This window comes from Dromiciops gliroides, chromosome 3, assembly GCF_019393635.1.
Source record: "Dromiciops gliroides isolate mDroGli1 chromosome 3, mDroGli1.pri, whole genome shotgun sequence".
NCBI classification, from domain to species: domain Eukaryota; kingdom Metazoa; phylum Chordata; class Mammalia; order Microbiotheria; family Microbiotheriidae; genus Dromiciops; species Dromiciops gliroides.
In genome coordinates, this window is record NC_057863.1 from 271,319,695 (window position 1) to 271,340,562 (window position 20,868).

Sequence of the window (20,868 nt, forward strand, 5' to 3'; positions counted from 1 at the left end):
AATACCCTTCAGAACCTTATTGGTATTCAGAACTTCAAAATCCAAGGGTATCAAGAGAATTAAAAAGAAAAAATAAAGCACCTGAGGGGCTGATCAACAAGAGAATGGCAAAACAAGCTGTGACATATTAATATAATGGCACATTACTATACCATAAGGAATTATAAAAGAGATAGTTTCAAAGAATCCTGAGTGCAGGATTGGCCTGATGCAGAATGCATTAAGCAGAAGGATGAGAACAGTTTATACAAGGACAACAACATCGTTAAGAAAAACAACTCTGAAAGACTTAAGAATTATGATTAAAGTAATGATCGTGTCTCCAGAGGACTCATGTATGACAAAGCATGTTACTGACCTTCTGACAGAGAAATTAGAGAATCGAAATACAGAAATGTGTTTTTGCATAAGGCTACTATATGAATTGGGGCAGTTAGGTGGTTCAGTGGATGGTGTTCAGCCTAAAGTCTGGAAGACCTGAGTTCAAATCCTCAGGCACTTACAAGAAGTGTGACCCTGGGCAAGTGATTTAACCTCTGTTTGTTTTAACCCACTGAAGAAGGAAATGGCAAACTACTCCAATATCTTTGCCAAGAAAACCTCATGGATGGTATTGGTATACTATGGTCCATATGGTCATGTAGCACCAGACACAACTGAATGACTGAACAACAACTATATGATTACTTTTGCTTTTTTGTTACAGAAGGTGGGGTTTTTTCCCTCTCTCAATTTTTAATCAAATGGTGGGAGCTTCAGGTAGTTGACAATAATGATGCATAAAAAAGAGTCCCTCTGAAACATTTTTTAAAATGAACAAAAGAAAACAGAATTTCAGAAGGAAGCAGAGAGGACAATTTTTAAAGTAAATGTGAGGATTTTATGTTGTGTGTGTGTTATAGATATATTTAAAGCAAGTCGTATGAAATAGAAATTCATGGTTTCATATACAACCCTCTTTTGTGTTCATGTAAAGAAATGCTATGTAATAATGCATAATAAAAATGATTTAATTTAAAAAATGGAATGGAACTGGAAACCCATTTTTATTTGGTTTTTTAATACTAAAATAAGCTTACATCTTGTGAAATGCCAGAATGGCATTCTACATGCTTATATGAATATCTATATGCCTATAGTGTATATGGCTTCTGTATGAGCTAAGATTGAGCCCACAAAATCTTACTGTTTGCCAATTAGTAGAATTACATTTTTTTAGACTAGCAGAAAAGTACTAGAAGCAACACTACAACATACTTCTATTACCTGAGTGACCTTGGGAAAGGCATTTCACCACTTTGGACCTCAGTTTATTCCACTGTAAAATGGAAGGGTTGGATTAGATGGCCTGTGAGTTTCCTTCTCCCTGTAAATCTATGACCTTGTGATCCTATGTCCCTTGTTTAAGCCCGAAGGACCTAACAGCCTGTCACTTAAAGTACACATGCTAATTATATTAAGACTCTTTAGGAAATGAAAGAATTTGTCATTGTGCTAAATCTTCACTGGCTCCCTACTGCCCCTAAAATAAAATACAAAATCCTTAGTTTGGCATTTGAAGACCTGCCCAATGTGGCTCCTACCTACCTTTCAAATCTTATTTCAAACTGTACTTCTTAATGTACTCTTCCATCAAACCAGCCTACCAGCTGTTCACTCTGTGGGACCTTTCATTGCCCACCTCCACCTCCTTTGTACATGTGGTTTTCCATGTCTAGAATGTATTCTCTTCACCACCATCTTAAATAATGCCTAACTTCCTTCATTACACAAGATGCCACCTCCCACATAGAGTCATTCCTGATCCCTCCAATTGTTTTTTGCATTATCTCCCTTTTGAAATAATTTTTATATTTTTTTGTATATATTTCTCTGTGTGTGTATTGTACAACATGTTCCCCTTTCCTGCCCCAATAGAATGTGAACTGTCTTTGAAGGCAGGAACCATGTCATTTATGCCTCTGTATTCCTAGGACCTAAGATAGTACCTTTCACTTAGGAAGGCTTATTAAATATACATTGAATTGAGGTAAGAGAGTGAAACCACGGCACATCCTCACAGATAATCCCATGGTGATCTGGAGATGACTCAGTTATGGTCACGTGCCTGCTGACTTGCTTCCCTTTAAAAACAAACAAACAAACCAACCAGTTTTCTACTCCCAGGCTGGTATTTGTGCAATTTCTTCTCGGCAAACTCTCAAGTTGTTGGATCATGTGTTTCCAACACGTGATAACAAGATATTTCAGCCACTTTACTGTTATTATTTTTTGGCTGCTGCTTAATTCAGAGATTTAAGTAAGCAGTACTTTACAACCTGTGTTTATAGAGATAATTGGGCCAGGCCCTCCTCATTGGAAAGCTACTAGTACTGGCTCCTTGATCTTTAAAAGAAAATCCAAGCCTGCCCACACTTGACCTTGAGATGAGGCTCAATGAGGCCTTTGATGATCTTTGTTTGGTTTTCTCACTCTCTTCTTACAGGAAATAGCAGATTGCCTGGAGCCTACCTAGAAAATAGCCTGCTAAAGAAAAAGAGGCAAGGCCTACCTGCCCACTGAATTTGCCAGATACCTTGCATGGTCATGTCTCCTGGACTGCTTATTTTTGCTCTTCCCATACTGGAACACGGATTAAGTTGGCATTCATCTTTGTCCAAGGGGAGTTCTTTGGTCCCATCTTGGCCCATTTGCTGCTCTTCAAGTGATTATATGTATTTCAATGCACTGAACTTTGACGGCCTTTCAGCAATCTCCTACAGACCTCATGATAAGGTATCTGATCTTAATTTTGGTTGAGCCTACACAACACCAGAATAGACCCTTTCCACAGTGCAAATCAAGCTAGAGAAAATGTTCTCTTCTACAGATTCTCACTGGTAATCTGCAAGCGATTCTCCACAGAACTAGACCAGTGGTTAATCTTGATATTTCCACACTTAAAAAAACAACAACAGGGGCAGCTAGGTGGCACAGTGGATAAAGCACCAGCCCTGGATTCAGGAATACCTGAGTTCAAATCTAGCCTCAGACACTTGACACTTACTAGCTGTGTGACCCTGGGCAAGTCACTTAACCCCAATTGCCTCACTAAAAACAAAAAACATCAACAACAACAAACCCATCAACTAATTTAAAGTATGTATTGGCATATCTGTATATCTATATCAATTCATATGTATTTTTTAAGTTCTAAGTTGTTTTTTAAAGTTCTTACAACAGACCATACAAATATTACTCACATAAACAAAAAGCTCTTTGGGGATCCTCAATAATATTAAGAGAGTAAAGGGGTGTTCGGGGCAAAACATTTGAGAACTACCAGTACAGTAGATAGGGAGGTGGCCTCAGAAAGATCTGAGTTCCTGCCTGTAGCAAATACTGGCTATTTTTTTTTTATTTGGTGAGGCAATTGGGGTTGAGTGACTTGCCCAGGGTCACACAGCCAGTAAGTGTTAAGTGTCTGAAGCCAGATTTGAACTCAGGTCCTCCTGACTCCAGGGCTGGTGCTCTATCCACTGCGCCATCTAGCTGCCCCCAATACTGGCTATTCTTAATGTGGTAAAATAATGAAATTTGGCAGATGCCCAGGGATCTGACTTGATTGATTTAGTAGTATTTGAATTAGGTGTGAATGAGAAACTACTAAGTACCCACTCAAGATGATTAACCTAGTTTAACTTGGCCAACCCTGAGAAGGAGTGTCCTCAGAGGCTGTGGACTTCATCATCAACAGAGGGCCAGTCTTAGCCACACAACTTGAAGGACCTCCCCTTTTGGGGGAGGGAGAAAAAAGTAGAAAAAGGGACCCCAACAGGAAGTAGCTTGCTCTCTGGCCTTGGAGGAGCTGTTGGAGCAGACTGGAGACTGGCTGCACATAGAAATTACGCACTCCTGGTAGTGAGTTAATAAAATCCAGCTCTTTGAATTAGCTGTGCTGAAAGCAAGTTTGGGTTTTGAGACAGCCTTTGCTAGAGCCAGGTTGATTATCCATTTTCCTCTTTCCCTATTCCTTTGTCCTTGACTTTTAATAAAACCTGATTTGTTTGTGGAAAAGAGACTATTAAGTTTCTTTCTTATTGGCCTGGGAGAAATAACTAAAAAGGGCAGTTCAGAGGAGAGGAAACTTTGGACCTAGAGGTCCCTCATTATTTTCTTTTTTTCTTTCTTTTTTTTTTTTTAAGTGAGGTAACTGGGGCCAAGTGACCTGCCCAGGGTCACACAGCCAGCAAGTGTCAAGTGCCTGAGGCTGGATCCGAACCTAGGCACTCCTGACTCCAGGGCCGGCGCTCCATCCACTGCTCCATCTAGCTGCCCCCCTCATTATTTTCTGAACCCCAATATTATGGTGATCTACCCAATTAACTCTCCCCATATTAAATTTGGCCCCTACATTAATCACCTTTTTCTCCCTCTATATTAAGGTTTTAGGAAATCTCAGATTCCTAGGGGCAACACAATAACTCTGGGTTAATGATCATATTCTCAATATGATCCTTCTACTGGGCAAAAGGACTGTGAATGGTAACATCAAATTTTGGAGCAAATGTGAATATGCATGTTTGCTATAACAACAAAATCTCAAGTCCAGTAAAACATAGATACATTATATGAATATATGTATGTGTGTATACACACACATGTGTGTGTTGGTTAACCTACATGTCTGTCCACATGAGTGAAGACAAATGGGGGAATGGAACTGTTTTCCCAGAGGAATAATGATTATAATTCAGGGGGCAGCTAGGTGGCACAGTGGATAAGGCACTGGCCCTGCATTCAGGAGGACCTGAGTTCAAATCTGGCCTCAGACACTTGACACTCACTAGCTGTGTGACCTTGGGCAAGTCACTTAACCCCAATTGTCTCACCAAAAAAAAAAAAAAAAAAAAGAATTCCGTCTGGGGTCAGGGCAGGCAGTTCCAATCAAGGGTTAGGTTGAATAAAGCATCTTTCTGCAGGAAATTATTTTTCAAAGAGAGACTATTGTGGGGTTGTTGGGTTTTTGTTTTTTTGGGGTTTTTTTTTGGTTTCTGATGCTAATTAACCCCAGCCTTACTTAGCAGAACCTGTCACAAAGAGCTTTTTCCCCCTCACTATGTTTGTTCCCTTCTCACAGAATCATAAAACATAGTGGCTGGAGAAGGTATGGCACATGGAATTCAACTGTGTGTAGGCTTGTGGAGTTAATTGACTTTCCCTAAGTCATACAACTTAGTTAGAAGCTGGGCTGGAACCAGAACCCTTATGTCTTAATTCCAATTTCAGTCTTTTCACTCTCCCATGATGTCTCTTTTATTGTGCATTGACAATCTCTGTCTCTCTTGTCTCCCCAAAATAACTTACATTTGTATACTTTCCACTGAGGATCTATTTTTCCCCAAACATAATTTATTATAGCTTTAGAGGCTGAATTGGTGGGGGAAAAGAGGGATCCTTAGAGGTAAAATTGGAGGGAAATATGGTGTGATAGAGGGAAGCTAGTGAGTGCGTGAGGTCAGAAAGACTCATCTTCATGAGTTGAGATCTGGTCTCAGACACTTACTAGCTGTGTGACCCTGAGCAAGCCACTTAACCCTGTTTGTCTCACTTCCTCAATCTGGAAAATGAGCTGGAGGAGGAAATGGCAAACCACTCCAGTATCTTTGCCAAGAAAACCCCAAATGGGGGCATGAAGAGTTGGAAACAGTGGAACAACAACTCCCACAACAAAAATGATATAGTAGGAAAAGTGGGAGGCTTGGAGTCAGAAGAGACCAGAGTTTGAAATCCACATATGCTAATTCTGTGCTTATAGGCAAGCCATTGAGCCTCAGTTTCCTCATCGGTAAAATATATATAAGAATATATGTGTTTGTGTGTATGATTAAAATTAGTGAGTATAAGAATATCTACTTCACAAGGGTTAACATGAGGGTCAATAACATGACGAACATAAGCACTTTATAAACTTAAAGTCATGAATGTCAGCTATTCTTTTCTGGTTTAAAGTTGATCTTTTAAAATGATATAACATTTAAAATGTCCAGCACATTCTGGATGCCTCTTATTAATGATCTGTATAAAGTCAATGGACCATGGAATCAGCGAAAAGCAAAGAAGGAATAGTGTCATTTTTTCCCATAAATTTCTTATATAGTCTCATTGCTTTGGGCTTGTTGTGTCTTCTTGTATTCTCAACAAACAAGCACCCCTTTCTGGAGCTCTTAGGGTTTCAGTAATGCAAGGTGTTCCTGTACTAAGGGCAGTCAGCTTGATGAAAAAGAGTAAAATTGTTCCCTTTTGATATCTAGAATAATGGCTCGTTTTAAGTGTATCCATGAGATGTCGATGCTTGCTCTTGTTTAGTTTTGTATTTTCGCAGCATTGATTTTTAGTCCTCAATGCTGAGTTCCTGTAAAGCAGGGACTTTTCAGGATTGCAGAGCTTTCTGATTCGGTAGCATTTGTCCTAATGCCTGGCCCTCAAAAATTTCCTGGTGCTCATCTACTAATCTGACTTCCTGGCTTTGCCTCTCAGATTCTGTTGGGTAGCAGAATTTTAAGTGTCTACATTCCCTATTCTCAACTAACAGAAAAAGAGATATTCCTACTTGACAATGTACTTTTTTAAGCTTAAAAAAGTCAAGGTCTTCCACTGCATCTAGGGCCATTGCCAGTCGTTTTGACTTATGTCTTGCCACTGGACTCTGATGACTGTGGGGGAGAGAGTGAGGCTGGTGACTCTGCACAGCCCTGCCTCACTTAAATCCAATTTACTTGCAAGTCAAGAAATCACCCTCCTGATGTCATTGGTCCTCTTTGAGAAGAATGAACAAGAATCCCACTTTTCTCAGGCTAGGCTAATAGATCCAAAGCTGGGAGGGACCTCAGAGACCATCTAATCCAACCCCCTCATTTAAGGGGAAACTGAGAACCAAAGAGGTTAAATGACTTGCCCAAAGTCACACAGGTAACTTGGAGGTTGAGGGAAAACACTGTGGAATTTGAATATAGATCACCTATTTTAGAACCAGTGGTTTGTTTCATTATAACATGTTGCCTTCTCATACCCACTAGTCCTAAACAAAAGTTGGGTGCTTTTTAGAGGGAAGGGCTAAAAATCCTAAATTCTGACCCTGAGTAGATTTCAGTCCCAAATTACAAAATAAATTCCCAGTAACATCTCAAATAAGAATGCCTGGTGGAAATTAAAATATGAGGCAGGTTTCTGACTCCCAACTCTGAGTTTTTAGCCTAAGAGGATGCCTTTACAGACTGTGGAACAATTTACAGGAAATGGAACTATTCTATCACTTTTCTCCTTATTTTTTTTTCTATTTTCCTGTGTACTTATTATAAACTTTACATAGAGTCAATCTTTAATGGCTATGTACAATCTGTATCTTTTTGGGGGGGACCCAGGGTTTCACATGTTTTACCTCAGCCCTTAATCCATTTTGACAAAGTACTATAATTATAGCAACACTTACCAAATTGAGGAAGATAATCTTTTTCAAAAGAGCAGATGTCCTTTTCAGATGCTATTCTACCATAGGTTGCAGAATAAATGTTAAGAAACTTTGTCTCATGGCAGTGAAGTTTCAGCTCTTGGTTTTCACAGACAGTTTTGGTTTTGAATTCATCTGAAACCAAAACAGAATGAGATGGTACCATCAAAAAGTGGTTTTTTTTTTTCAGCTACCTTTATAAGTTCCTAACAGTTCTTAGTCCTGCCACCCAAACAGTGAATGAAAACCTTAATGATTCTCTGCATCCTTTTCTGCCACACTGTCACAATTATTACAGGACACATTGGAGTAGGAAAATCTTTCAATGCATCTGTGATTTAACTGATGAAGTTAGATCTTGGACTGGTGAAGATCACGACTTATCTACAACTTTTCATCCTGTCTAATTTTTGTCCATGTCCTTCTATAAATCCTCCTTAAAGGGGAGTTTTAAGAGAAGCCATCCCATCAGAGAGAGGACACAAGAGCAGAGGATAGATCCAATGCATGAATTCCAGGGCTGGAGTAAGGCTTCAGGATGAAGATTTAGGAATGATAGGGGAAGTCCAGAGAGCAACCTGGACCAGTCACTACAGTTTATAACCTGCTCGTTGTCTTCAATTCCTTTTTCTCCTTTACTTCACGTATTTATTTGGTTACCAGATCTTGTCATCTTTATCTTTATAACATATCACATCTATATTTTCTCCTCTTTACTTTCAAAGCTGCTACCTAAATTCAGTCCTTCAACCACCTCCAGCTTGGACTATTGCAATAGCCTCCTATTTGGTCTTCCTGCCTCAGGCCTCTTTCCACTCGTATCCATTCTCCACACAGCTGCCAAAGTGATTCTCCTAAAACATAGATTTGACCAATTCCTTCCTCTGAGTGAACCCCAATAATTCCTTATTATCTATAAGGGCAAATATCAATTGTTCTCTTTGGCATGGAAGACCCTTTCCAAACTGGCTCCATCATATATTTTTCAGTATAAATAGTAATCCTGACACTTAAATATTTCCAACCCTGACTACTACCCTGTGAATCTAAGGGGTGCCAAAACAGTACTGCTATTTGGAGTAGGAGTTAACAATATGATGGGATCATCCTGGAGCCTGAAAATCCAAGTCATGATTGAGGTGGTCAGAAGATTTGAATCTTGAGTTGTTGCTCAGCAGGGTGAGGGAAAAGTGAAATTTGGTCATCTGTCCTGTTAGTTACCACTGAGTCTTTCCTACCTTGTTGATGCTATTTGTCCTTTGTTCTCAAAGAGGACCATGACATCGGGAAGTGATGTCGTGAATTGGGTTCAAGTGAGGGAGGGCTGTGCAAAGTCACCAACCTCACTCTCTCCTCCAGAGCCATCTGTGTCCAGTGGCAAGATATAGATCAGGAGGACTGGAGATGGCCCCAATGCAGTGGGAGACTTTGACCTTTTTAAGCTAAGGTCTTCCCAGGTCTCAGTTTGTCTGAGGCAATGCCCATTCAGTGATTAAGGCTGGATAAAAAATGAGGCAAAGTTAAAACAAATAAGGAGAGTATAATAGGAGTGATGGGCTACTTTATGTTTTAAGTATCAGCAACAAGCATTAATTAGATATTTACTGTGTTCTTGGAACTGTGCAAAGCACTAAAGATACATAGAAGACCTTAAGAGTCCTTTGTATTTGGGGGGGGGCAGGGCAACGAGGGTTAAGTGACTTTCCCAGGGTCACACAGTGTGTCAAGTGTCTGAGGCCAGATTTGAACTCAGATCCTTCTGAATCCAGGGCCTGTGCTTTATCCACTGCACCACCTAGCTGCCCCCGGGTTCTTTGTATTTTTTTTTTTTTGGTGGTGGAGGTAATAAATCACAGTCCCATACTTAATATTTATTACATTGTACATTGAGCAACTTTTATGGAAGGAATTTCATTCCTTTTGCGATACCCTAGAAATGAGTCATACCTCCGTATTATTTAAAAGAATTTCTCCAGAAATTTGAGGTAGGTGGCATAATGATCCACATGAGTGGGAGAAAAAGCCTGAATCCCCTCTCTCTGGGGTCAGGATTCCTAAAGATTGACCAAGATCCATGAGCCCAGAGCTGGGACCTGGTACTTTAAAAAAAACCCTGAAGAATTAAAACCAAGTGGCTGCTGTATGCCTTATAAATAATTCCAAAGTTTTACCTGTTTTCAAAAGGCAATAGTGAATAGACTGGAGTACACAGGCACACCAAAAATAATTTATTCTTCCCAATATGAGGCATGGAAAAAATGTGAATGTAAAAGTTGGTAAAAAAAAAAAAAGGTTGTTGTCCTTCATACTTGAAGAGGAACAAAATGACAAAATGTAGCGATTAATGTACAGTGTCTCCAACTATGGCTGATCCAACTGTAGTAGCAGCCTGGTGGGCCTGGGACCAGTTAGAGATGCTCTGGCCCTGAGGGGGACACTGTGACCATGGAGAAATACGGTGGATCAGCTTGCTGGGGTCAGTTAGAGATGACTCTTTCCTTGGAGAAGCAAAGTAGTTGATTACCCAGGTAGTGGTTGGTCAAAGAGATAATAAAGCAGTCACGTCAGGGACACCCAGAAAGCTGGGAGCCTTGAATTTATGGCATGAGTTTAGTTGGGAGCCAGTTGTATTTGCTATGTGATTAGGACCAGGTAGTGACAATAATCTCAAGTTAGAAATGTGGAATTTTTATTATTCATATATCCAAATAGCTAGCATCATCATTTTCCAGGCTGTTGTAACTTTTCAGTCTCGGGTCTCTTCCTCCCACCCCCTTCTCACCTCTATAAAATTGTCACCTTCTCCTTTGTTCGGGGAGTTGAAGTTAGACTTCTTCTCCCAGCCATACCTGCATATGCTGTCTGATTAAGGAACATGCCAGAAACCTGTATGTCTCTGGGAGTTGAAGTCTAGGCTTCTTCTCCCGGCCATACCTCTGTGTGCCAAATAATAAAAACTTTTACTTAAATTTTGATTGGATTGTGTGGGTGAGTAATTCTTTGAAGGAGGAACATTTTCAGAACCAATCTAGTGGTAACAAAACCAATAAAAGCTTGAAAGGCTCTACCACAGGTCGGGCACAAAGAGTCTATGTGGTGATATCTCTAAATCTGCACATCTCAAGTTTCTTTTGAACTACTGCAAAAAATAATTTAAAAATTTAAAAAATAAATAAAAATTAGAACAACAATAATAAAACCCATCCCTAACTTGACAATGGTTTCCTTTATTTGCTTTTAATCAAAATTTCTAGAATCAGACAATCTTTTAAAGTAGTTTGTAATATATATTTATTAAAGTCACTTTGATCTTTGACTCTCCAAGATTGAACTAAAGGGAATGGACTCACTACACACAGTGGGAATAAATAAGCCACAGCATATTCCCAATAATGACTTGAATGCTAGAAGTCAAATAAAGAAAAACATCTACGATGTAGGTGGGCTGGTCACAGAATAAGAGCGAAAGTTAACATTTGTACAGTGAGCATCTTGAACTGATACTTATGAATCATTAAAAGAGCTAGAGGGAGGTCTTTAGTTTGTTGTATAACTCTCCTGTGAAGGTTTTATGGGAAGACCTGGCCAAGAAATGAACAGATTAAAAAGGCAATGCATCTATATCAGTGGAATGAGTACCCACATTGATGATACCATGAATCTGTTGAAGTACAGTAAAAAATTACTTAAGTTTATACAAAGTAACAAATGAATTGCTTTTTATAAGAACACAGCACAAAACACAGAGTAACATAATCACATAACATTCTATTATCTTAAGAACACCAAAGGAAGTTTTTCAAACTGATTTTTAGAGTAGGAGGAAGCATTAAATAAATACAGGACCTCTCACGTGAAAACTGAAGCAGTGAAATATGGTCAGATGGAGACAGAGTTGAAATGAGATATTTCTGCACCCTGACTATGCTTTTGAAAAATTGTGTGTTCCTCTGTGTCACTCTCCCCTGGGAGGGTTTGGCCATTCACGGCAATGCATACAATCTGACGTCACAAAAATAATATCTCCATGTCATAGAGATCAGAACTTTCTGGCATTGAACAGATACGGACTTATACAATGTTATAATTTTCATCATGTAAGCCCTCTGCATAATGCGCCCCAGGCAGCTACACACCTTGCCCATCCCTGATCTGGACTTTGAATGTGTTCATAAAGTTGTTTTTTTGTGTGTTTGTTTGTTTTTGGTTTTGTGGGTGGGAAGGGTTTCAAGGCAATGAAGGTTAAGTGATTTGCCCAGGGTAACACAACTAGTAAGTGTCAAGTGTCTGAAGCTAGATTTGAACTCAGGTCCTCCTGAATCCAGGGCCAGTGCTTTATTCACTGCACTATCTAGCTTCCCCCATTCATAAAGTTTTATAATAACATAGTGTTTTTAAAAATCACATACATTGGCAGTTACAGAACTTTCAGCTTGAACTTGAATAAAACAAATAACCATAACAAGTCATGTAGCCCTTGAATATATGCCCACCAAAAAAGTTACTTACTAGGTTTGCATTTAAAGGAGACCCGGAGGTATTTAGTAGTTCCTGGACAAAAGTCAGGTCCAAAAACACGACTATGGACAAGAAGTTGGCAGGCTCTCTGGTTTTGGCACTCATCCAGTACTTTCTAAAATAATAAGTAAAAAGGGAAAGCCTTGAAAAATATATAAATCTGCAATACAGTTAAAACCTGAGCTGCAATTGTATTCTAAGTAGAAAAGGAAGCATTCTGCTACAGAACACATCAGAAGATAATTGTTGGCTTTTTGGTGGTGATTGTGGGTAAATCAGATTGGCTCCTTGTCTTATACTGCTAAAGTAAAGGGAAAATACCTAATCAAATACTGGCAAGCCCAGATCAGAAAACCACCACCTTCAGGTTTTATTTATTACACCATTGCTAGTAGGCCTACAGAAGGCCAAGAGCTAACTAAGTATCAGCGAACATGAGTAGAATCACAGAAGTTTTGAGCTAGGAGTAGTGGCATGCTGATAAATGTTTAATAGTTGGTCTGTTTTTAAAAATGTATTTATAACACACTTTTAAAGTTTAATCTGCACCCTTAATATTTTCTCCATCACTTTCTTAATTCTAGACAATCACAAAATAATCAGTCAAGTTCTTATGAGTAGTGTTTGCCAATTTTGGGGTGTAAATGCTCACTCTGAAAATTTAACTATTGGCTTTCAAACTGGATGAGGACATTTTGACTAGAAGGAATTTTAATAATTATCTAACCTTTTTAACAATGCTCTAACCCAGCTCTTTTCATAATGATCGATATAGAAACCACCATACAGAGGTTAAGTGACCTGGTGGTCAGTGTCACACAATGAATCCCTAGACATGATCTCTTCACAATGGGATGAACTGATAGAATAATTTTGCCATTTGTAGCAGCTTTGAAGTCCAAACTCTACTTTTACCTTCTATTACTATTAACCAAGACCACAAAATTACATGCAATATTGACTTTCCCCTCTAAAACTTACAGTAAAAAGTCTTTGAGACACATTTCTTTTATGATATAATTTTCACATTTCCAGTAGAATACTCTTTAAATCTCTTTGCAAAATTTGGTTTAGAAGCTTTCCTTCTTATCTATCTGTGTCTCTCTCTTTCTTAGTTAGCTTGTGAGTTTCTTAATGAATCTATTTTACAAAGGCACACTGAGGGCTCCCCGATAAGGTCCAGTTATAAGCACAATATTCCAATACCTAGTCGCAAAATTTAACAAATCTGGTCTGTAATAAGCACATGCATCTTGGACTTAATTCCAGTAAGAAGACACTGACTGCTATAAAATTATTCTTTAAGAATTCCATCCATGCTTTTGGCTGAATGTCAGACTGAAATTAGCAAATATTTTCAAGCCTTTCTTTTTTCATCTTCCTTTTCTCATAATAATGCACTAAATGTCTGTGAGCCTGTTGGTTGTCCTCATCAAACAGTATCACTTTACGTATCAGCTATAAAGCAAGATCCACAGCTAAGACAAGAACCTGACTCAGGAAACTGCAAAATTTCATGAGATTGCATTTTTTCCAGATGATATCTGTACTTTCACATGGCCTAAAGGTCATTGTTAAATTATCCAGTCCTTAGATAATGATGGAGGAGAAGCTGTACTTTCAGAAGAGGATCTATTGAAAGTGCATTACAATCTTTTCTGGGCTGGTAAATACTTTGAGTAGGGATTTCCTGTTGACCTACACTCATGGACTCCAACTACTGTTAACATTTCTGTGGGAACACTTAGACCTGCCCTCTGTGGTGACATTCAACCTAGCCTCAAGCTACCAACGTCAAATTAAAGGCACCAAAATAACCATTTGTCTCTAAAACAAGATGACTGAATTTTGAGAAGCTAACATCAAACAAGCCCCAAGAATATTCTAATAATCATTTTTTATTATTCCTGGTCAAAGGCCTATATGAATAGGATGCCTATACTATAGAATTAGAAAGGTACCAGACGCAACACTTTGAAAGGGGTAGAACTTGCAGCTTTTTGGAGTTTCCCATAAAATTTTTGATTGGGCTGAGGAAGGCAATAGACTGCCAAGGTGCAAGGGTTTGGTATGCCATGGGTCGCTCTGCCAGGAACTACTGTGACAGGGGTGAGTTCTAGAGGCAGACCAGAAATCATACTGCCTTCAAAATAGTTAGTTAAGGAAAAAGGAGGCCAAAAGGAAATGCTGTAAAAGATCCCTGTGGGCCATATATTAACTTAGTTTTTAAAATGAAACATTATGTTTTATTGTATTTTTTATTTGTTTTGTTAAATATTTTCCCATTACATTTTAATCTGGTTATGATTATGGCCAGGAGTGCTCTCAGGCAGAGTGTTTGACACCATTAAGACCCAGTAGAAAAGTCTAGAAGTTAAGTCAGTGAATTCATCTCAAACATACTCATTCTGGCCACTCAGTGAAAGTCATAAAGAAGAGGGAAAAAAAATTCATAGGTTTCTAATGTTAGGTGTGATTTGAGGGGGATGCTTCTGAGTCTGAAGGGAAACTGCATTGTATAAAGCAAGGAGGAAAGGAAGGAGGGAGGGAGGGAGAGAGGGAAGGAAGGAAGTTTAGACTCTTAAGGGTTTGCTTTAAAGAGAGGTACATATAAATTTTATATTATATATATATATATACACATATATGTGTGTATGTATTTTTTAAATTCTGGCATTCAAAAAAATCTGTGAAATGCAATACCTGTAGAGCTGTGGGGGCCATACAGGTTAAATGGTCTTTCATCATGGTTGCAGGCTGCTGTGGATTACACATCTGGTAATCTTGACCATAAAATGCTGACTGGACACTAATTGTAGAATGCCGAGGGCACTGAAGACTCAAACGGTCACCATCACAAGCATACGAGGTGTGGTTTTGCAGAAGTTTGGTTAGGTAACCTAGAAAATAGTTAACAGTTGACAATTGTGCCAGAAATACAATTTCTTCAAATATTAGGAAAACAAGAGGCACAGTGGAGACTCAAAGGTTCTTACTCTTTGGTACATTAACTTGTTGGGTTTTTTTTTTTAATATTTTGATAACCGTCTTTCAATATAATTGAGGGCAGCTAGATGGCACAGTAGCTAGAGAATGCTGGACCTGGAGTCCAGTCAGGGAGACCTGAGTTCAAATCTGGCCTAGACACTTACTAGCTGTGTGACCCTGAGCAAGTCACCCTCTATAAGCCTCAGTTTCCTCATCTGTGAAATGTGAATAATAATATCTCTCTCCTGGGTGGTTGTGAGAATCAAATGAGACCCTATTTATAAAGCACTTAGCACAAAGTCTGATACATAGTAAGTGCTATAGCTATTATTATAATTGGCTTCCTTGGTAATCCTATGTATTTTATTTTTTGCTTATAAAAACATTCTGAGAAAGGAACTATAGGCTTCACCAGACTGCCAAAGGGGTCCATGGCACACTAGAAAAGTTAAGAAGCCCTGGTTGTAGAGCATTAAACTTGTAGTCAAGGATGCTTGAGTTTGAATTCTACCTCAGATAATTTCTTATTTGTGACCATGAGTAAATCATTGAACTTTCCCAGTTTCTTCATCTGTAAAATGGGATAATAACCACACCTACTTCACAGGACAGTTGTGAAACTCAAATGAGATGACATATGTAAAGTGCTTTGTAACTTAATACACTATATAAATGTGATCTCATTATTTTCAGCAGCCAAAAGCTTATTTTTCATTATGAACAATAGCACATTCATCTTGGCTCATGATTTTAGGAGTTCTGGGGATATCCATAAAATTAACCTTCCTAGAATCTGGGGTCCCATGTCACCAGGAGGCTATAAACTTTCAGACAATGTATAGGCTCTCAGACTTTTGTGCCTTGTAATACTTGGTGAAAATTTTCCCCAAGAGTGAGGATTAAGTCAAGACCCAGTTATCATGGACATTCTAAAGTACCTACTGTTACAGGAAGAAACACCCCCCACAAACTCAAGGATTTCTGTGTAAATGCCACTTAGGCACGTAGCTGCCTGCCCTGAATGAGTCATACTCAACTTCTCTTATCTTCGTCCATTGGCTAGTGCCATGCATTCTTGTATGGACAGGATACATGTTTATTACAGAACAGTTCCTGTGACAACTTTGCCCCTACAGTCATGAAAGACCGGGAAAGTTACACGTAATGAAGACCTGTTAGGGCTAAGTTTTCTGAAGAAGAGATGCTGGGAAAGTATAAGAATGGGGAGAACAAGAAGAGTCAAAACTTCCCAATATTTTCTCTATTGTGATAGTGTTTAATAACTTCAACAACAACAAAAACAAACTAAGTGCCTCAGAGCTTTTGAGGGTATGTAAAGTGCTTGGCATCTGGCACTAGAGACTGAATGAACACCATTCAGAAGCTACTGGGATAGTGTGATGGGAGGCCTTTTTCCCCCTCTGAGGAAGAGTAAAAAGCCACAGGAGGGTCTGGAATCTTTCTCATGAGGACAAAAGGGTTCATCCAAGCTGAGTGAATCTCTTTCCTCCCTCTCACACCTAATGAGGTCAAGAGAGTGAGGTAGCTGGGAAGAAAGCCAGGGACTTTCTGATGAGGTACGTGGGAGATAAGTTTGGCAATAGTTGGTTTCTAAGAGAGAGAAGTCTTTCTTAAAGTAAAAGGGCAATAGTCCTCTCTTGGTGGAACTAGAATTTCTTCTAAATGCCTAGATTTCTACTCAAAATGATCTATGAGTGGGGGCAGCTAGGTGGCGCAGCGAATAAAGCACTGGCTCTGGTTTCAGAAGGACCTGAGTTCAAATCCGGCCTCAGACACTTGACACTAGCTGTGTGACCCTGGGTAAGTCACTTAACCCTCATTGCCCCGCAAAACAAAAAAAAAAAGGAAAGAAAAACAAAACAAAACAAAATGATCTATGAGTTTCTTCAATTGTCCTAAAATCTTTCATATTACTATATTTAATAGCAAAATGCCTCCAAATGAGGCTCTAGGTTCTCTAAACCTGATGCAAACCTTCAAACAGCTGAGAGAATTTTGTCCTGGAGGAGCTACTCTGCCCAACCAGAAGCATTCAATAGATGTGTTATGTTAGACACTAAATTTGGTCCCAAATCTCAAGTCCTCAACAACCCTCTTTTCTCTCACCCTCTTCTTTTGGAAAACCATCAGGCAAAGGCACATCTTAATAATAATAATAATAAAATAAACACATCTGAATTATGATCTATACAAGAAACAAATATAATGAAAGGTGTACTCGAGGCTTGTTGTTTGTCCTTTGTTTTGAAGAGGACCAAGACATGGAGGTGATGTCATGACTTGCACCGAGTTTGATTTCAGTGAGGTAGAGCTGCGCAAGGTCACCAACCTCACTCTCTCCTTCAGAGCCATCTGGGTCCGGTGGCAAGATATATATTAGGAAGACTGGAGATGGTCTTGTATGTTTTAAGACAGTTGGGGTCAAATGACTTGCCCAGGGTCACACAGCTAGGAAGTATCTGAGGTCAGATACTCAAGCCTTGGAGGGGATTCAGAATAACCAGCCAGGGGGCAGCTAGGTGGCACAGTGGATAAAGCACTGGCCCTGGATTCAGGAGGACCTGAGTTCAAATCTGGCATCAGACACTTGATACTTACTAGCTGTGTGACCCTGGGCAAGTCACTTAACCCTCATTGGCCCGCCAAAAAAAAAAATCAGAAGTATTTTGGGGCAGCTAGGTGGTGTAGTGGATAAATCACTGGCCCTGGATTCAGGAGGATCTGAGTTCAAATCTGGACTCAGACACTTGACACTTACTAGCTGTGTAACCCTGGATAAGTCACTTAACTCTCATTGCTCCACCAAAAAAAAAAAAAGTCAGACTAACCAGCCAGGGCAACACCATCTGCTTCATGCTGCACAAATGTCCAGAAGACTGGTAATCAACTCAAAAATGATCCTCAAGCTAGGCCTTCAAGCTCCATTCCTTCTTTTGTTAAGGTACATACAAAACAGGACAGCACTGGACAAACTGTCCATGTTGATCATTCTCCATCTTCTCTTTTCCTCTCTCCTATACCCTTTCCAAATCGCTCCATCCTTTACAAGAAATTCAATGCTTTTAGGCTGTCATACAGTAACTAGGCAGTACAGTGGATAGAGACTGGGCCTAGAGCTAAGAAGACCTGAATTAAAATCCCACTTCAGACACTCAATAGCTGTGTGACCCTGGACAAGTCATTTAATCTCTGCCTCAGTTTCCTCATCTATAAAATGGGAATAATAATAAAATGAGATAATATTTTTAAAGTACATAGCACAGTGTTCAGTCCACTATCAACCCCCTCACCAAGGAAAGTGCACCAGACTGGTTCCTAATCCTACCCTAATGCCTACCCTGTCCTGTGTCACATACTCTAATGGCTTCACCATTATTGATTAATTATTTTTTTAATAAAAAACATGGAGCAATAAGGGTTAAGTGACTTGTCCAGGGCCACATAGCTAGTAAGTGTCAAGTGTCTGAGGTTGGATTGGAACTCAGGTCCTCCTGAATCCAGGGCTGGTGCTTTCTCCACTGCACCACCTAGCTGCCCCCTACTTAAAGTTTTGAGTTCCAAATTGTATCCCTCCTTCCCTCCCTCCCTCCCTTTCCTCCTCCCTGAGGTGGTAAGCAATCAGATATAGGTTGTACATGTGCATTATGTAAAACACTACCATAACAGTCATTTTGTAAAGAAAATTTGAATAATAGAAAAAAATGAAAGAAAGTGAAAAATAGCATGCTTCAGTCTATGTTCAATCCATATCAGTTCTTCCTTTGGAGGTGGATAGTTTGCTTTATCATTAGTGCTTTGGGATTGTCTTGGATATTGAAGAACTATTGATGAAGACTATTAAAGATGAACTGATTCTTATTGAAATGGTCCTGGCTTAATATGTTATCACACATAGGAAACAGATTGGCATTTGGAAAGGAATCTACAGGAAGATACCATGCCTTAAGCCAGATATTTTGCACATAGTACAGCAATGCAGAAGGGGGAGGAGGAAGACATCAATCATATCATACAGGGTTATCCTACAACCACTTTTATGCAAAACTTCAGCACCCACGCCATTCTGGAATAATGACACCTGGTTCTGAAGCTGATAGCACTTCATCCTTTCCGAGGATGCTTGAAGATGAATGTTTCTATGGTCATGGTTCCTAACGGATTTGATACAAAGAATATTGAAAGGCAGAGAGGCACAGTGGAAAGAGCCCTGGATGTGGAGTAAAGATGGCATGGATTCAAATCTCAGCTTTGCCACCTACAGTTGGATGACTGGTCAAGACAGTGGGATACATTGGAACGAGTGTTGGATTTAGAATCAGAGAACCTGGATTTGAAGCTTGGCCACTTACTCTCTCTATAACCCTGGGGCAAGTCATTTCATCTCTCTGGGTCTCAGTGCTTCATCTGTATGTTAGGAGGGCTTTGATTACCTCTCACCTTGCCCTACCTTCAGCTCACTCCCTGTAATCAAAATATGTATGAAATGTTGATGCACTAACAACATATTAACACACAATAATCGCCCCTCTCTGATTGAGTCTGCAGAAAAAATCCAATTGGCTGGAATGAAAATTAACTACATCCCTTGGAGGTTTTAAATAGCTAAGCCTGCAGGCAGTTTAGGGGAGGACAGACTGAAAGCTGCCAGTAGAGGAGACTTCTACAGCTGGGAAGGAGAGGAGGGAACCTCTCCCAGCCTTCCCCCATCTTGCCATGGCATCCAGCAGAGGAGCTACCTGTCCAGGAAAAAGTTCATGATTAAGGTTGAGAGTTCATCATTTTGGGGAAATTCAGGCAGGAGCCAGCAATCCCCAGAAGCACACACATCCCCATGAAGACAGAGATCCAGGGAAGCTATCGCTCATAGCCAGAACCAACTTCAAAGAGAATGACCTCTGACAGAAGAGTAGAGAGTCAGCTGTGGACTCAAGAGACAGCCAACCCTGCTATTCCCGCATCAAGCTTCAAAGAGGAACAGACCCTGGAAGCCCAGCTGAGCAGCTTGTCTGGCAGAAATGCTGTGCTTAGTAGAGCCTCATGAGGAGTGCACATGGAAAGAAGGGTCATTTGAGGCCCTGTCGGCCACGTCCACATTTTCCAAATAAGTGTGCTTTACTACCATTATACATCTAAACCTACGCTCACTTGTCTTATAGATGCTATGAGTATTTGTGAGAAAGCATGTTCCAAATTTAGGAGGGGAAAGTTTTGTAGCTATTGGTCTTACTGTACCATATCAGTAAATGTCTTCGCTAAGAGCTAGCTGTCTCTACTATTAATGGGAAGCATAGAGGTGGGAGATCTTGAACTATAATGTTAGGAGTGTTGCCCCTTGAACGTAAGAGTAGCAGCCACCCTCTATGGATACAACCTGCAAGCACAGTAACTCCCAGAGAGGCTGCTATGTGTAAATTGGGGGTGCTGGACTAAATTTCCTCATTCTATAAATCACTTAAGTTTGCTGGACCTACATCTTCTCATTTGTAAAACAAGGAAGTTTGACTAGGTGACAACTAAAGTTCTTTGCGGCTCTGACATGGGGGAGTAAATGTCCTCTAACCAAATTATTTACCCCATACACACTCTCCCATCATATGTGAATAAAAATACCCTTTTTGTGGTTGACTATTGTGTTACTGACCAAACAAGTAGAATGATGTCCTAGCATACGGAAGATATGAATTAAATTTACCCTTCAATAAATGTAAAACTATTATAGGTTAAGATTTATACAATGTTTCAAAGACTTGCTCAAGGGCTATCTTCTTTATGAAACAGTCTTTGATCTTCCCAGTGGGAAGTCAATTAACTCCCCCTCCTCTATGCTTTTACAAAACTTTATATCCACTTCT

The 20,868-nt window shown here is 39.7% G+C and overlaps 1 protein-coding gene across 7 annotated transcripts in view; it reads right to left on the minus strand.

Annotated features, from left to right (window-relative positions):
* The window catches only part of EVA1C (eva-1 homolog C), an 87,314-nt gene that overhangs the window by 35,777 nt on the left and 30,669 nt on the right, over nucleotides 1-20,868 (minus strand). For 5 of the 7 annotated variants that reach the window (XM_043999116.1, XM_043999118.1, XM_043999112.1 and 2 more), the window contains exons 2-4: nucleotides 14,711-14,907; nucleotides 11,999-12,122; nucleotides 7,472-7,624 (exon numbers count right to left, since the gene is read on the minus strand). In XM_043999116.1, coding sequence (XP_043855051.1) covers nucleotides 7,472-7,624; nucleotides 11,999-12,122; nucleotides 14,711-14,782 — 349 coding nt within the window. In that variant the 5' untranslated portion in view covers nucleotides 14,783-14,907. The remainder of the gene's footprint in view (nucleotides 1-7,471; nucleotides 7,625-11,998; nucleotides 12,123-14,710; nucleotides 14,908-20,868) is intronic. The other 2 variants (XM_043999114.1, XM_043999117.1) reach the window with 2 other exon arrangements.